The sequence below is a fragment of the Lipotes vexillifer genome, unplaced genomic scaffold, assembly GCF_000442215.2.
Source record: "Lipotes vexillifer unplaced genomic scaffold, Lipotes_vexillifer_v1.1 scaffold4, whole genome shotgun sequence".
Taxonomy (NCBI): domain Eukaryota; kingdom Metazoa; phylum Chordata; class Mammalia; order Artiodactyla; family Lipotidae; genus Lipotes; species Lipotes vexillifer.
In genome coordinates, this window is record NW_006785876.1 from 4,473,037 (window position 1) to 4,490,509 (window position 17,473).

Below are 17,473 nucleotides of genomic sequence, written 5' to 3' on the forward strand. Positions count from 1 at the left end.
TAAGTGTTTGGTTGGGAAAGAGTATGGGAAGGATTGGTGTGCATGGGGCCAGGCATCTCTGATCCCCTTTAAGGTTTAACTTTCCACTTTTGATTTCTAGTTGCATTTGGCCTCCTTCAGTGGTTGACAAGTCCTGATGATGTCACTGGGGTTTGCCTAAAGGGGGTGGGGGCAGAGAGGAGGTGGGGATGGAGGGTCTGTATTGCTCATCCATCACCTCTCCCCTTTCTGCTTCATCTCTGCTGGACCCATGCCTGGCCTAACCTCATGGCCTCCTCCCTGAAGCCCGTCCTGAACCCTTAGTTGGGGGTGAGCTCTCCCTCCTCCCCTGGATTTGCAGAGTACTTGGTAGGTCACTTATGGCCCTTTTGTGTTCCCTTGGACTGGAATTAATTGTTGACAAGTCTTTTCTTCCCCCTTGAGATAATAACTAAGTTCCATTTTGGTTTGGCATCTCCTTGTACACATAGGTGCTCAATGGATGAGTGCTGAGTCAGTCCTTGGGGAGATTTTAATCCTTCCTCTTCCCTCATGTTCTGATCTAAGACTGCTCTCTTTTAGGTTCCTGGGTGGTGGCGTGCCTCTGCTCCCTCCCACATTCTTCTTGTTCATAATAATAGTAATAACATTGACTAACATTTCATTTTTCATGTGCCAGACACTGTGCTAAAGGGAATTAGGGGGACTTCCCTGGCGGTCCAGTCGTCCCGTGCTTCCACTGCAGGGGGCACGGGTTCGATCCCTGGTCGGGGAACTAAGATCCCGCATGCTATGCGGCACAGACAAAAAAGAAAAAAATTAAAAATTTAAAAATTTTTTAAAAATAAAGGGAATTAGGTACTTTGATTGTCAGCACTTAATAGGTGAGGAAACAGGCTCAGCGAGGCTAGTTAACTTGCGCATGAGTGTATAGCCAGTAAGAGCTGGGCCAGGGACACAGGGCTGGCTCTAAACCACATTGCCATGCAACACTGGACAGCTGGGCTGGGCTGAAGTGTGTGCATTTCACCTGCTCTGCGGGAGCCAGGGAGCAAGGGTGGTGGCCTGGTTCCCACGCCCACCCCCCAACACCACCCCCCAGGCAGCCGGGATTTTTCTTCTGCACCTTGCCTGAGAGATATGTCTGAGTGCTGCAGGGTAGGTGGAGGGGTACAAAAAGGAACAAGGAGCTCAGGATCAAGGAGAGAGGTGAGACGTGGGTGCAGATGGGCCAGCTTTGTCCGAGAGGCCCACGTCTGGGGTGTGTGCAGACGGTCACCTCAGTGTTGCGTCCTGCCTGCACCCCCCCTCATCCTTTTCCTCTCCACCCCACACTCTGCACCACTTGCTGGCCCCTCAGCAAGGGGTGAGTGTGCCCCGCCTGGTCAGTGGGCCCTGGGAGAGCGCCTAGCCACCCAGAGCACAGGGCTCCTTCCCACTGCTATGACTGCCTGGAGCTGCTCCACACCTGGGAACGGCTTCCTGCCTCCCCACCCCCACGAAGCCTTCCCCCTGCTCCAGCCTACGCAGAGCTCTCTTCTCCCTGAAATCCTTTTGCCCCCATGGGTATAATCACTGGATTTAACACTTCTCACTGAAGGGGCTCAGGTGCTATCAAGTGGCAGAATCTCAGAGCTAGAAGTGATTTTCAAGGTCCTCCGATCCGATCTGCATTTAAGGCTCGAGACCCATTTGCATCATGCCTTGGAGGAGGCATGAATGCACCTCTGCTTGAATGCTCTTGGGTTGGGGAGCTTACAGCCTCACTAGGCAGCTGGTTTCTGTGCAGCTGCTCCAGGAGAAAAGTCTTCCTTCTTTGGAGCCTCAGCCTGTCTTCCTGCCACTTCTGCCCATGGCTCTTGGGCCTCTGGATCCACATAGAACAAGTTGCATCTTTAGTCCACATGGCAGCCCTTCATTTATTCGTAAAGATCCCTCTTGCTCCCCCACCCGCTATGACTCCTCCCTTCCATTGTTAACTATCCCAGTTCCTGCAGCTGTTGCTCTCAGGACCTGCTTTTGAATCTACTCCCTCTATGGGTTGTATTTTCCCCGAAGAAAACCTAGCATTTGTCTTTGTCCCTCCCAAAGTGTGATGCTCTCGACTGAACCAGATCCTCCAGAATGGCCCCATCAGTGCCAAGGATGGGGTGCTTCCACGTCCCCTGGTGCCAGGCACTCTGCACACGTCTGTTAACTGGATGGCAGGTCACATGAGCTGCTGTGGCAGCCACAGCACATGGATGATTTGTGTTGAGCTTGCAGTCATACCTAAATCCCCAAGTCTTTTTCACATTTTCCTCATCCTGTCCCTGGGCAGTTGCTTTTTTTTGGCCCAAAGCATAGGAAGAGATGCTGGGCAGGCCAGGGCTCTGAGCCAGCAGCTAGGTTCCCAAGGGAGACTTTGGACTAGTGCTCATTCTTTATAGCAATTCTGGGCCTTATCCCCATCCCTGTCCTTGTGCTTGTCTACCGAGGCGTTCTTGGGACGATTCCTATACCTGTTAGCATCCCTGGGCCCCACTGATTATGCCAGTAGCAGTTTCGAGTCTGGGTGCTGTTTGTGATATCCTGAAAATGCTTCCAGGTCTTTCCAGATGTCCTCGAGGGTAGAGTGGTGACTCCCTTCCCTCCAGCATGAGAGCCTTAGGCCCCCTCTGCCCGCTTTAGCCAGAAGCCAGTCTGAGCAGCTTCTTCCATGCTGCTTTTCCCTTGAGCCTCGTCACCCTGGTTCTTACTTGACCGAGGCCCTAACGCATACAACAGCCTTGTGAGGTGAAGGAGCATGGTCATGCTGGATTATTGTGTGTTAGAGTTGTCTTCCTAACCAGATTCTGAACTCGTTGGTGCCTTTGAGGGACTGAATCTCCCTTTGTGTACCCCAACCTGCCACCCCACCGCCCCAGGTTTAAGGTAGGTGCTCAGTGGTGCTGCTTGACTGATTGATTCAATTGGACAGAGGAGAATTACAACAGAGACCTGAGGGATGAGGATGAGGCCTCTCCCTTCCTTGGCATCTGTTAACTCTACCTCCGTCTTCTCCCTTCAGGAGCCCCCCAAGCTTGCCAAAGGCGCGGCCAAGCCCAGCAGCTCGAGCAAGGATGGCGGAGGCGAGAGCGCTGAGGAGGTAATGAACGTGGGCATAGCCCTAGTTACGGTGCAGACGCCAGTTCCACCTGCTTGATGGCTAGTGGGGTGGGGGATCTCAGAGGGCCGGAGATTATTGGGGCAGAAGGGAAGGATACTTTCATAGCCAGGGAGGGGCCTGGACAGCCCATCCAGACTGCCCTCAGGCAGGCTTTCCCTTTGGTGGCTATGAACCAAATAAGCCCTCCAGTTTTTCCGATTCCGCAGGGATTCCTGTGAAAGTCAATTCTCTGTCTACCAAGGTGTTGAGAATTCCTTTTCTCTTAGGGCCAAAAGCTAGGGACACTGAGTCCTGGGGAGGAGGGAAAAGTACGCGGGTGCACATGGGTGCTCAGTGGGGTGACTTCAGTGTAGCTCTGGGTGGGGCAGGGGTGGGGAGTGGCTGATGTCCTTGAGTCGGGCAGGGCTGGGCCCACCTCTCTTGGTCCCGATCAGATGGGAGCTGCTGAAGGACAGGCATGAGCAGAGGTCAGTGCAGCTTGGCAATCTAGGACTGTAAAGCAATAAATGGCAAGCAGAGAGCACACAGTGGGGTGGAGGGACTTAAGGAAGTCCAGAGTGTGTCCATGGAAGTTTGGGAGTGTGCTCAGTGGGATGCTTGGATGTTGAATGGTCCTGGGAGCACACTGAGCAAGCGCCTGTGTTACTCGGAAGCTGGTGATCCTTGCTTTCTGTGCTTCCTCCCTCCTGTGCTAAACTGTTCAGAGGGATGGAGGTGAACAGGAAATGGAGCTGTCTAATTCTGGGCAGGTCTTGTGGGTTGGGGGCAGGTCATGGAGAGGAGATCGATTAAAAAGTGTTTGGTTGGGGTTAACTCTGGGTTTGGATTTTTCTGGATACTTCTGGTCCCTATCACCTCCAAAGAGAGCCAAGCACTTTTCACACCTGCGACCATCATTTTAATTTTACCCTCACTTGAGTGATGGGAGGAGGCAGGGTAGGTTTTCTCCATCTTACAGACATGCGAGTTGAGGACCACGGAAGAGAAATTCCTCCTTCCTCTGCACATACACTGGCATCTGAACATGTCTCTAGGCCAGTCCTTGTCACTCAGTGCTGGCACTGTTGGTTCCCGGATGTGTTTCTCCCCACCAGACTGTGAACTGTGAGGGGAGGAGCCTGCTTCTTTCCCACACCTGTGTGCTGACGCCCTTGGTTCACAGGAGATCACCAGGAGATGCTTCTGGAGGGCACACCCTCTGGGCTCAGTCTCCCCTTCAGGAGCCGTGACGTGTGGGACCCACAGGGAAGGTGGCGGGAGCCGGCAACTGATACTCAAAGCAGCAAGGGACTTGGAAACAGGATTTAAAGGGACAGAAAGGAATAGCTTGGGGGGCCACTCCTGCCTTCTGCCTGACTCCCTCCTGCTCATTCAGTTACTAGACAGATTGGCTGTCATTTCCTGGAAGCAGCCCTCCTTGACCACCTGCCCCCATCCCCATGCCCAGGATGCGGTCAGGGCCCCTGGTACCCAGCATCACTCCACGGCAGTGCTTAACCACAGCTGTAATGAAACAATTCCGTGGGAATTCATTGTGTGTCAGTTGTCTCCTGTGTTAACACTTAGCTCCTGAGAGGCTCTCGCTCACACCGAAGGGCCTGGCCCACTGGAAGCACCAGCATTTGAATGCATTAGTGAACGGATGAGCAAACAAACCAACTTCAAATTAGACCTGGAAGGAACCCTCTCCTTTCATAGTTAGGAAAACGAAGGCTCAAGCATCTTAAGAAATAAGCTGAGACCAGCTGCTGTGATTTCTCCACCGCCCTCTGGAAAAGGAGACTGTTGTGTTCACCTTGGGCTCTGTTTTATGAAATGCCGCTCAGGGCTCACCTATCTGAGGCAGCTGCAGGAATTCTCCATGATTTTGCAGAAATGCACCCAGGTGGCCCCAGGCAGTGGGACATGGAATAGTTGGGGGCCAGGCTGTGAGGCCCAGGTCATCAAAAGCTGTTTGTCACAGTCCTTCTCTTGCCCTTTTTCTTTCTTTCTTTCTTTTTTTTTTTTTTGATGTGGACCATTTTTAAAGTCTTTATTGTATTTGTTACAATATTGCTTCTGTTTTATGTTTTGTTTTTTTTTTGGCTGCGAAGCATGTGGGATCTTAGCTCCCGACCAGGGATCGAACTTGCACCCCCTGCACTGGAAGGCAAAGTCTTAACCACTGGACCGCCAAGGAAATCCCTCCCTTGCCCTTTTTCTAGTCCAGAATTTTGGGTTCTTACAGCCAAACTTACCCCGTGTCAAGCATTTGCTAGTCTTTCCAACTGATCTTAATAATTTATAGCAGCCAACATTTATTTTATTGAGCAGTTACTTGTGTATTAGTTTCCTAGGACAGCCATAACCAATTACCATGAATTGGGTGGCTTAAGATACCAGAAATTTATTCTCTCTTAGCTGTGGAAGTCAGAAGTCTGAAATCAAGGTGTCAGCAGGCCGTATTCCTCTGAGGTTCTAGGGAAGAACCTCTTCTAGGCCTCTCTCCCAGCTTCGGTGGCTTTCTGCGATCTGCTCCTTGGCTTCTAGAAGCACCGTTCCAATCTCTGCCTCCGTCTTCACTCAGCGTTCTCCCCTGTGCCTCTGTCTCTGTGTCCAAATTTCCCTCTTCTTATAAGAACACCAGTCATGTTGGATTTAGGGCGCACCCTAATCCAGTATGACCTCATTTTAACTTGATTACATCTGTGAAGACCCTGTTTGCAAATACGATCACGTTCATAGATGTTGGGTTGATGTGAATTTTGGGGGGACACTGTTCAACCCAGTACAGTCTGTCCCAGGCACTGTGCTAAGTACGCATGTATTTAATCTTATAATCTTCTCATTTAATCTGTACAGCAGTCCCTGAGGTCATCTGTTATCATCATCAGCCCCATTTTACAGACGAAACTGAGGCTTAGTGATGTTAAGTAGCTTTTACTCAGCAGTAAAACAGCAGAGCTGGAATTCAGCCCAGGTCTGTGGCCAGTCCTCCCATGTTCTTAATGACCTAATAGGCTGGTTCTAAGATTCTAGAAGAGTCTTAGAATGGAAAGGAGCCTTGAGAGATTAGGTCAGACTCTGCTACAAGGCAGGGGTCTTTCCTGGCCTGTCTTTGGAAAAAGCATTTCAGTGCTGTGGACTTTCCTATGTGCTGTGCCCTGTCCTGAGTTCTGGGAGCAGGGACAGAGGGAGGAAGAAACGATCCTGCTCATCCCCACTTCAGCCTGACATCACTGTAGCCAGAGTTGTTACCCTAAAAACATTTTTGGTCCTATCAGTCCTTTACTTAAAAGTCCCTCTTGGCATCTCATTGCTCACAAATTCAAATACGCAGCCTCAGGCCTTCTGGGCTGGCCCCGCCTTGTTCTTCCAGCCCCTCTGGACTTTCCAACTTCCAACCCTACAAGCTTTTTGTGGCTCAGGGCTCCTATTGGTGTCATCCCATTGGCCTGGACTGCTTTATCTCTCTCTTTTCATTCTTTGCCTAAACCTGTGTTTATCCTTTAAGAGACAAATCAAAAGTCACCTCTTCAGGGAGGGCTTCCCTGATTCTTCAGGCAGAGTTTGTCACTCAGCCCTCTGAGTTCCTGAATCTTTTGCGGCGCTCTGATTTTGCATTGCCCTGTACTAATGGCCGCTTTCGTGTCTGTCTTGCCCACTGGACTGTGAGCTCTTCGAGGGCAAGGGCCATGTCTTATTCACCTTTTAATCTCTAATGTGTAGCATGATGTTTATTGAATAAAGGAATTAAGAATGGGTATGGGGGGCTTCCCTGGTGGCGCAGTGGTTGAGAGTCTGCCTGCCGATGCAGGGGACATGGGTTCGTGCCCCGGTCTGGGAAGATCCCACGTGCCGCGGAGCAGCTGGGCCCGTGAGCCATGGCTGCTGAGCCTGCACATCCGGAGCCTGTGCTCCGCAACGGGAGAGGCCACAACAGTGAGAGGCCCGTGTACTGAAAACAAACAAACAAACAAACAACAACAACAAAAAGAATGGGTATGGAGTTGGCCAAAAAGTTCGTTTGGTTTTTTTGTAAGCTGTTACGAAAAACCCAAGCGAACTCTTTGGCCAACCCAACAGTGCTCTAAGTGTCAATACAGGAGAGAATGCCTCTCTGATTTTCAGGGTTTGAAACTAAAATGATCTTCACTCAGCTAGTTAATTCATTATGCAAAAGCTGTAACATTAATCTTTGCGTTTTTTCACTGATAATTTTATCTTTCATCTTTCTACGACAGTACCTTCTATAGTGCTTAAATTATATTTCTACGTCCTACTTTATGTTTAAATATATGGGATTAATGATTACCAGTGTCTGTGTTAGGGTCAGGTTGGAATGGAATTGGTTCAGAGTGGGCAAGTATAGTTGCAGTCTCCTGAGTGTGAGGGTGGTGTATGAATTCAGAGCCCCACTGGAGGGGCTTCCCTGGTGGCGCAGTGGTTGAGAATCCGCCTGCCAGTGCAGGGGACACGGGTTTGAGCCTTGGTCTGGGAAGATCCCACATGTGGCGGAGCAACTAAGCCCATGCACCACAATTACAGAGCTTGCACTCTAGAGCCCATGAGCCACAACGAAGAGTAGCCCCCACTCACCGCAACTAGAGAAAAGCCTGCATGCAGCAGCTAAGACCCAATGCAGCCAAAAATAAATAAATAAATTTATTTAAAAAAAAAAAAGCCCCACTGGATTGCAGGAGGCCCGAATCTAGGAAGGCTTCTTGGAGTTTGGATCCTGTTGCAAGTTTAGAAGTGGGAGGAGCAGTTGTTCAGGCAGAGGAGACACCCACTGTGGAGTCTCAGAAGTGGGAGCAGGCAGGTCACCAGCTTGCCTTTGGGCCGTGTCCACCCATGCTCTGATGGCTGCAGAAGGTTCTCCTGGGGATGCAGCCGCCTCTCATCTCCAGCCCAGGTCAATAAAGGAGAAGTTGGAAGCTAGAGCTTTTAGGAGAAAGGGTTGAACGTGAAGTGAGTTGCTGGCACAACCTATACTCCCTTCTGCCAAGTATGTTTCCAGGGCTTTGCTGGCCGGCCCAGCTGTCTCTCAGCTGCTCCTTGTATCTGGGGCCTGGGAGCCAATGGTCCTTATAAAACCAGGGTGGCCCAGTGGGCTGGCGGCGGGGCAGACTAAGCCGGCTCAGCTGCTCTCCGGCCACCCCAACCTTCAATAATGCCATCCTGAAGGGGAAGGGACCTTAGGCATCAACTATTGGGTGGCTTTTTAAACTATGATTTTCAGCCATGCAATCTCTGTTTTCTTAAAACCTTACTGGGGGGCTTCCCTGGTGGCGCAGTGGTTGAGATTCCGCCTGCCGGTGCGGGGGACACGGGTTTGTGTCCCGGTCCGGGAAGATCCCCCATGCTGCGGAGCGGCTGGGCCCGTGAGCCAGGGCCACTGCGCGTCCGGAGCCTGTGCTCCGCAACGGGAGAGGCCACAATGGTGAGGGGCCCGCGTACCGCAGAAAACAAAAACAAAAACACCTTACTTGGAGAGTGTTTGGACTACTGATCTAGTCCAACCCTCTGCTCGTTAGCAGAGAAAATTGAGGTCTTGCTTTTCCCTTTTTGGGAAGAAGGCCTCCTTTCTCTGGATGTGTCCCCTCAGTGCGAGGTTCATGGAGATGCAGGGTTTCTGCATCTCATCTGGGAGGATGGAGAGAGACATATTCTTCCCGAGTCTTGTTCCTCAGTTGCCACTGAGCCCCTCAGCCTAGTATCTCTGATGTTTCTCCTTCCCACTCTGCTCCCACCACTGTGCAGGGCTTTGTTCTGAAGGTTCCCGGTCAGGACAGGAGGGACCTATGGAGATGGGCCTGGGCTTGGTGTCCCCTGCCCGCCCTGCCCCCCCATCAGTCAAATAACCAGTCATTCGCTGAATGCCTGTTAGGTGTCAGTGCCAGTGCTGAGGAGACCCAGAGGGGCACAAACCAGGGTCCTGGCTTTAAAGGGACTTGTTTTCTAGTGGGGAGATGACACATGAGCAAAGTGATCAAGAGGTGTCACTAGGGATGATCCCAGAGCCAATGGAACAGATAAGCAGTGTCAGAAGGTTGAGGGTGGAGGGTGGACATGCAAGTCCTGGAGTGATTGGAGAAGGCTTTTTGGAAGAAGGTGGGTCTTGAAAGATGCAATGCCTCCTTGGGTTCTCCCATTTTATTTTATTATGTTTTTGGCCACGCCACGTGGCTTGTGAGATCTCAGTTCCCCACCCAGGGATTGAACCCGGGCCCACAGCAGTGAAAGCACGGAGTCCTAACCACTGGACTGCCAGGGAATTCCCTGGGTTCCCCCATTTTAAAACAAGAAGGATAATGAACTCTAAGGAACATTTGAGGTGTGCTACTTTCAGGAATTTCCAGGCTGTATTCCTAAAATCCAGGGATGGGAAATAATAATAATAACAACAACAATAGTAGAAGATACTGCTCATAAGACACTTCTGTGTGAACTTCTGCTGTTCATTTAAATCCTTGTTACAACCCTGTGAGGTAGTTGCCATCCCCACTTTACAAATGAGGCAGAGAGAGGCTATATGACCTCCTGGAGGTTACTCAGCTAATAACTGGCAGAGCCAGTAGTCAAACCCAGGCAGTCAGGCTCAAGTCTGTGCCCTTGACTGTTAAGCTCCACAGATAAGGATTGGGTTGTTCCTGCGACAGGGAAGTGGGGAGAGTCTGATGCACACCAGGCTCTGGCCCACTGGCCTTTTGCCTCTCTCCTTCATCCTCTACCAAGGTGTGATCCATCCTCCGTATACAGGAAGGGAGACCCCAGACTTCAGGGTGCCTTGCACTGTCTAAGCCAAAAAATCACACTGGTTGAGCGTGGTCATGGCAAGGGAGGTGTGTGGTGACTGCTCTTGCCCCACTTCTTTGCGTTCCCCTAGTCAAATTGGTGTCTGGGGCTCCTTTCAGGAGGAGGAGAGGGCCAGATGGCCTAAGCGGTAATGAACTACACCGGACCCAAGGCCTGCCCTGGGCTGGATCCAGCGCTCCTCTCTTGCTTCTGACCCCCAGATAGGTCACAAGCTTGACATAATTGTTTCTATCAAAAAATTCAGGAGCATACAAAGCATGACATTTGTCTTCCTCCTCGCCCCTTATCCCAGAGAGTTTCATATTCTCCCATTCTAATTTTATGAAGTAAGAGTTTATGGAGCGGGCTGGAGAGGAGGCGGGGATGGCAGGTGTGAGCACAGGAGGACAGTTTTCCTGTGGTGTGGGGACCCAGCTGGACGTGACCTCACTCCTCTGGTCCTGTTGCAGTCTCTTCTCTGGTTGGGGGGAAGGGCTGTCCTGTGGCTCAGCCTCTCCCCTCTCCCAGCAGGGGGTTACCTGGACAGTACCTATGAGTGGACAGCCCTGCAAACCCCTGTTTGTGTGCTTCTGAAAATGGGCTTCGTGGGGCTCTGACACCCGTGTCTGGGGGGAAGTAAAGAAATAACTTTTGGAAATTAGCTGTATTTCTCCCATTATATTGTCTTTTTTTTTTTTTTTTTTTTTTGGCCATGCTGTGTGTCTTGCAGGATCTTAGTTCCCTGACCAGGGATCGAACCCAGGCCCTGTGCAGTGGAAGCACAGAGTCCTAACCACTGGACTGCCAGGGCATTCCCTATTTCTCCATTACAAAAGCAGTGGTCAGTGTGTAAAAAATTTAGGAAAAAGTCATGTCTCATTCTGTCATTACAGGAGATAGTCATGAACACAATGCACTTGTTCTTTCTCTTTCTTAACTGGATTTTGGGTTCTGTGCATGTTTTAATATGGGTGAGCTCATTTCGTATATACAGGTTTGTATTATCCTTATTTAACTTAGCATATAGGAAGCAATTTTCTCTCGTTCCATAGTTTTAGTCTTCTTGTTTTGTTTTTAATTTTTATCAGCGTGGTGATAGGTGCATTGTTCAGAAGGTCAGATAATACTCTCAGGCTTGTAATGAGCAGGGCAGCCCCTGTCGCCGGCCCCTCGTCTCCTGTTGTTTCGTGGCAACCACATTCACCTCCTAACTCTTTCCTTGCAGATTGACTTTTATACCTCCAAATAAGATCTTTTTACTGCTTTTTTTTTCCCCTTTAATTTGTGAGCTTTACATATCTCTTGACTTCCTAATGTGGAAAATTAAGGCCCCAGTGTCTTATACCTCTGTGCAGACTTTTCCCCTCTTCTCAGAATACTTATCACCCGTTTTGGGTAAGTTACTCTGACTGTGTAAACATTTTTCACAGCTGAACCACGTATGATTACATTTAGTACATAGTTTTCATAAACATAATTTTAACTCCATGATTTCCATGTATTTATATATTTGCCGTTATAAATAAGACCATAAAAAGTGTTTTTGCACAAAGCCTTTTTTTATATTTAGGATTTTGCTTAATCTATATTTCTAGTAGTTAAACTGCTGAGATATGGGAAGGAGTTTCTTTAACTGAAGACTGTCACACGTTCAGTAAATGATAAAATAGAGTAATCTTCGCTGTACTGCTCGATGCATTTTTACATATGTTTATGCTATGAACCACCTCCCAGACTCAGTCAAGATACGGAATGTTTCCATTAGTCAGAGAGGTCCTTGTGCCCCTTCTCAGTCACCACCCGCATCTCCACAACCCACACCGCTGCCACCCCCTCCCTGGCAGGAGAGCCACTTGTCTGACTTCTGTCACTGTCAGTCCATCAATTAGCTTTGCCTGTTCAGGAACAGGAGTGAGCGTTTTGAAGGCTCTTGATGCACAGGCAGTGGGCATCACTTTGGGAGACACGCCTTCTAGACCGCTCCCTTCCAGGGCCACATCCCGCAGTTACGTCTGACCCTGGTCTTGGCTCCTTCGGGGCAGGAGGCAGCTGCTTGCTGCCCAGGCCCGTAGAGGCATAAACGGACCCGGGGCTGGGCGGTGGGCCAGGCCTGGGGTGGGAAGCGTAGCTTGGCGAATGCACTCCAGTGGCTTGCTCGTTTGACCAGGCCCAGCCCCAGCCTCAGCCGCAGCCGCCACCTCAGCCGCCACCGCAGCCGCCGTCATCCAACAAGCGTCCCAGCAACAGCACGCCACCCCCCACACAGCTCAGCAAAATCAAGTACTCAGGGGGGCCCCAGATTGTCAAGAAGGAGCGACGGCAAAGCTCCTCCCGCTTCAACCTCAGCAAGAACCGGGAGCTGCAGAAGCTTCCTGCCCTGAAAGGTACTGGGAAAAGGTCAAGGGGGCTGCGGCATTAGACCTAGGGGACAGTGGGTGTTGGCGGAATGGAGGTTTGGGGGTGTTTGGGGGAGGGTGGAAGCTCTAGAGAATGTGAGGGGGAGTTGCGCTGGGGTTGGGGGTGGGCGTCAGGGGAGCAGGATGGTGGCAGGAAGGGATCGGGGAACGCCCTGCGAGGTGAGCAGGGCATAGCAGTGAAGGACCACAGAGGAGACCTGACCATGGCCCGTCCGCCCCTAGACTCACCAACCCAGGAGCGGGAGGAGCTGTTTATCCAGAAGCTACGCCAGTGCTGCGTCCTCTTTGACTTTGTGTCAGACCCACTCAGTGACCTCAAATTCAAGGAGGTGAAGCGGGCGGGGCTCAACGAAATGGTGGAGTACATCACCCACAGCCGCGATGTTGTCACCGAGGCCATTTACCCTGAGGCCGTCACTATGGTAGGCACAGGGAAAGGGGAAAGCGGGCAGGGACGGGGGCCCCGGAAAAGCCCAGACCTGCCCAGAGAGCTCTCACCTGGGCCCTCCCTACCCCTCAGTTTTCAGTGAACCTCTTCCGGACGCTGCCACCTTCCTCAAATCCCACTGGGGCCGAGTTTGACCCCGAGGAAGATGAGCCCACCCTGGAAGCCGCCTGGCCGCATCTCCAGGTACCAGAGCAAAGGGGGCAGGGGCCTGGCTGTGGGCAGTGGGGCACTCTGAGCCGTGCAGCAAGGGGGCTCTCCCAGTCCTTGGGGAATGCCCCTAAGTGATGCCCCTTTCCCCCCGCAGCTCGTGTACGAGTTTTTCTTACGTTTCCTTGAGTCTCCTGATTTCCAGCCAAACATAGCCAAGAAGTACATTGACCAGAAGTTTGTCCTTGCTGTGAGTCCCTGAAGTTCCTGCCTTCCCCTCCTTCCGGTCCATGAACTCTAGCCCCACGTCCCCTGACTCCAGTCCAAGCTCTTTTTGCTTCTGCTGAATATAGGTACTGTATTGGGTTTCAGCTGTGTCTGGTGCAAATTGACCATGGGGGTTAAACAAACCTACTCTGTCCATAAGAAGCTTCCAGCATAATGGAAGGAGACAAAAAAGCAACACTGTTACCCCCCCTCCCCCCCCCCCCCCAATGGGGAATGCAGCATGTATTCCCAGACATCACCTGGGGTAGAGCAGTACAATAGAATCACTCTTCCCAGAGACTCGTCTCCACACACCCTCTTCAGAGGGCTTCCTCTGGCCAGAACCCAAGTCACCCCAGCCCTGGCTTTCCCTGGCTCCCGCCTCACTGCTGCTGCTTCTCCCGCTTGCTCCCAGCTCCTGGACCTGTTTGACAGTGAAGACCCTCGAGAGCGGGACTTCCTCAAGACCATCTTGCATCGCATCTATGGCAAGTTTTTGGGGCTCCGGGCTTATATCCGTAGGCAGATCAACCACATCTTCTACAGGTGAGGCCAGGAGCCTGGGCTCAGGAGCAAAGCCAGCCCCTCACTAAGATGGGGTGGGAGAAGGGTGGTAGGCTGGACTCCACAGAATGCTGGAGGGGCATCAGGGGTTATCAAGAGAGTCTTTGTTCTTCCCTCAGGTTCATCTATGAGACAGAGCATCACAATGGGATTGCTGAGCTCCTGGAGATCCTGGGCAGGTGAGAGGTGGGGCGGGGGCACACATGCCTAGAAAAGGTCAGGAGGATTGGTGCATTGAGCTTGGACCTGGCCCTTTGGTCCTGACAGCCCTCCCTTAACTCCCAGCATCATCAATGGCTTTGCCTTGCCCCTGAAAGAAGAGCACAAGATGTTCCTCATCCGTGTCCTGCTTCCCCTTCACAAGGTCAAGTCTCTGAGTGTCTACCACCCTCAGGTGAGCTGCCTTCCTCCTGCTGATCCCCGGCCCTGGCTGCAGAGAAAAGAGGGAAGGGGAAGCATTCCAGCCGTGATGGGGTGGCAGAGGGAGCAGGGGGCGGAATTCCTCTCTACGCCTCCCCTTCTGTTCTGGGGTCTGGTTTCTGTCACCGACCTCTCTATGACCTTCTGATCCCTGCACCTCACCTCCTTTCTGTCTCAACCTCCTGCAGCTGGCGTACTGCGTGGTACAGTTTCTGGAGAAGGAAAGCAGCCTCACTGAGCCGGTAACTCCCCTGCTGGGCCCCAGGGTCCACCTCTCCCTGTCAGCAGCACTTGCCAGTTGGTACCTATCGAGCAGTGCCGTGAGCACTCAGGGGGGATGTAACCCGACAGGTGACATGGTTTCCTCTCTAAAGGAGAAGTAAAATCTTTGTACACCTAGGAAGCATCCAAGCCAGAGAAACACGAGCACTTAGCTGAGGCCACCCAAGCTGTGCCCACCAGGGTTGAGGGGAGAGGGCAGGATGGCTTCTTGGAAACCCAGACAGGTGTTGAGTGAGAATTTTATCCCTGTGTCCTCCTCTTCTCGCAGGTGATCGTGGGCCTTCTCAAGTTCTGGCCCAAGACCCACAGCCCCAAGGAGGTGATGTTCCTGAATGAGCTAGAGGAGATTCTGGATGTCATTGAACCTTCAGAGTTCAGCAAAGTGATGGAACCACTCTTCCGCCAGCTTGCCAAGTGTGTCTCCAGCCCCCATTTCCAGGTGAGACCCAGACCCAGAACATCCCAGCCCCTGCCTCCCAGAAAACTGAGGAGGGTCTTCAGCATAGCGAGCCATATCCCCACTGAGTCTCGCCTGTCCCCACCAGGTGGCAGAGCGTGCCCTCTATTACTGGAACAATGAGTACATCATGAGCCTGATAAGTGACAATGCTGCCCGAGTCCTTCCCATCATGTTCCCTGCACTGTACAGGAACTCCAAGAGCCACTGGAACAAGTAGGGAACTGGGGTGGCACTGGGCACCGAGGATCTGGTTTTGGAATGTGGGAAGGTGTGGATGGACTCAAGAGCCAGTGGTCTCATCTGGTCCCTCAGCAAGCGGGGCTGGTGCCCACTGCATATTAATAGGGCCTTGAGGGACTGACCGGGGAGAAAAGGTACCCATGTGAGAGATCTGTGCTACCCAGCAGCAGAGCAGTGGCCTCTGTCGCATCTCTTCTTGAGGTCAGATATTCTGCAGCTTTGGAGATGTAATTCCATGTTGTGAGAAGCTGATGTGATCCTCTTAGTACGTATTAAATCCCAGCGTTGTAAAAAGGCTCTCCTGCTTAAAGCAAGTGCGCTGGGAGGCCATTAGTGTGGGCTATTAGAGTAGGTAGTAGTGGGGAAAAGGGAGCTCTTGGAGCACGGGGTGCAGGAAGGATGGGCAGGCAGACTCGTATTTGTAAAGGGCCTGAACTGCCAATCTCAAGTCACGTGATTTGGCCAGAGCGATGAGCTTACACTGTACAGAGGCTGGTGGGATGGGAGTAGTACGTGAGAAAGCTCTTAGCAGAGATACCTTGTGGGAGAGAGCAAATTGAGGTCCTGGCACTGAGGGCAGGCTCTGGCCTCTTATACCTCGTCTTTCTTCCTGGTGGCAGGACAATCCATGGCCTAATCTACAATGCCCTGAAGCTGTTTATGGAGATGAATCAGAAGCTGTTTGATGACTGTACACAACAATACAAGGCAGAGAAGCAGAAGTGAGTCTCTCTCTCCTTGGGAGTCTTCCTCTTCCACACCAGCCCCCTGTGCTTCTCTCAAGCCCACCCCAATCCTGTCTTTGCTCCCTCAGGGGCCGGTTCCGAATGAAGGAGAGAGAAGAGATGTGGCAAAGGATTGAGGAGCTGGCTCGCCTTAACCCCCAGGTGAGGTGCTTCTGCCCTTGCCCTGAACTGACTGGGTTGGAGGAGGGTTTGTCTGAGGAGGGGCAGGAAGCAAACAGGGTCCTCAGACTTCCCAGGTGGCTCTCGCCACTTGTCTGCCTCCTTTCCTCTCAGTATCCCATGTTCCGAGCGCCTCCACCACTGCCTCCTGTGTACTCGATGGAGACGGAGACCCCCACGGCAGAGGACATCCAGCTTCTGAAGAGGACGGTGGAGACAGAGGCTGTGCAGGTGGGAGGGCACGGGGAGCAGAAAGACAAGACAGCCCTGGGAGGGAGAGGAGACAGGAGCTGCAGAGCCAAGGAATCCGGGCAGGAAACAATGGGATTTCTCGGGACTTGGTCACCATTCCTCACCTTCTGCACATCCCCACACAGATGCTAAAGGACATCAAGAAGGAGAAAGTGCTGCTTCGGCGGAAGTCAGAGCTGCCTCAGGACGTGTACACCATCAAGGCACTGGAGGCGCACAAGCGGGCGGAAGAGTTTCTAACTGCCAGCCAGGAGGCGCTCTGACCTCCTCACCCTCCCACCACAGGGCCACAGCCCACTCAGCCCTGGGACACTGCCCTAGGCCTCCACCTTCTGCTCCCCACTGGCTGACTTCGGGCAAGGCAGGGCCTCTCTGCTCTTGGGAGGGGGATGAGGCACTTGAGGTGGGGACACCCGCAGAGTGGTCCCTCTTCTCCCCCAAAACGTGTTCACGCCTCCCTGCGGCTATAGTACAGACAGGCTGAGCGCGGCAATGCTCAGCGCTCAGACAACTTGGGGATGCCTGGCCCCCTCCTGCTCCTTGTCCCACAGCTGCCTGTGGCTGCTCTGAGAAATACACACGGGAATAACGTGCTCCTCTTTCCCCTGCAGCCTGTTGAACTCCAGGTGTCTCCTCCTTGTCTCCCTCCCCTGCAGGCATATAGGGAGCAGCAGGAGATGATTCTCACCAAAGTTATGTCAAATCCCATTGGCTCCCGAGTGAATTAGCTGGAGGGGAGCCATCCCCCAACAGCACAAATAGGCCCCCAGCCCCAGCAGTGTGCAGGCTGATGGGGCTGCATTATTTCCTCTTACCCCTGCCTGATCAAGACAACATGGGAGAGCAAAAGGAGAAAAGCATAGGCTTTGGACAGTAGGTGATGAATATAGGGCCCAGATGGACCAAGAGAAGGGGATGAACAAACACCCTACCCTGTACCCCCTCTTTGGTGAGCAGCAGCCCTGGGATCACTGACATGGAAGGGACCATCCTGGGGCTGACTGCTTTCCTGTGCTGTTGGTCCCCAAAGCTAGGAAGAAGGGAGCAGGGGGCAGTGCCCTAAGCATGGCTCCCCCCAACACCTATTTATTTCCCTGTTTGTGCTGATGCTGGGCAGGCTCTCACTTGTCCCTTTCAGGAACCTTGGAGGGGCAAGGGGCTGGGGGG

At 52.3% G+C, this 17,473-nt stretch overlaps 1 protein-coding gene across 7 annotated transcripts in view; it reads left to right on the plus strand.

Moving 5' to 3' along the window:
- The window catches only part of PPP2R5D (protein phosphatase 2 regulatory subunit B'delta), an 18,951-nt gene extending 1,982 nt beyond the window's left edge, over positions 1–16,969 (plus strand). The window contains exons 1-16 of one of the 7 annotated variants that reach the window (XM_007458236.1): positions 2,104–2,115; positions 3,062–3,106; positions 12,072–12,288; positions 12,544–12,743; positions 12,842–12,952; positions 13,074–13,166; positions 13,599–13,729; positions 13,867–13,926; positions 14,033–14,141; positions 14,356–14,409; positions 14,718–14,888; positions 14,995–15,122; positions 15,770–15,871; positions 15,964–16,036; positions 16,169–16,285; positions 16,432–16,569. In XM_007458236.1, the coding sequence (XP_007458298.1) occupies positions 2,104–2,115; positions 3,062–3,106; positions 12,072–12,288; positions 12,544–12,743; positions 12,842–12,952; positions 13,074–13,166; positions 13,599–13,729; positions 13,867–13,926; positions 14,033–14,141; positions 14,356–14,409; positions 14,718–14,888; positions 14,995–15,122; positions 15,770–15,871; positions 15,964–16,036; positions 16,169–16,285; positions 16,432–16,569 (1,761 nt within the window). Of the gene's footprint in view, positions 1–2,103; positions 2,116–3,028; positions 3,107–12,071; positions 12,289–12,543; positions 12,744–12,841; positions 12,953–13,073; positions 13,167–13,598; positions 13,730–13,866; positions 13,927–14,032; positions 14,142–14,355; positions 14,410–14,717; positions 14,889–14,994; positions 15,123–15,769; positions 15,872–15,963; positions 16,037–16,168; positions 16,286–16,431 lie in introns of those variants that run through there. The other 6 variants (XM_007458234.1, XM_007458239.1, XM_007458240.1 and 3 more) reach the window with 6 other exon arrangements.
- Positions 16,970–17,473: the final 504 nt, after the last annotated feature.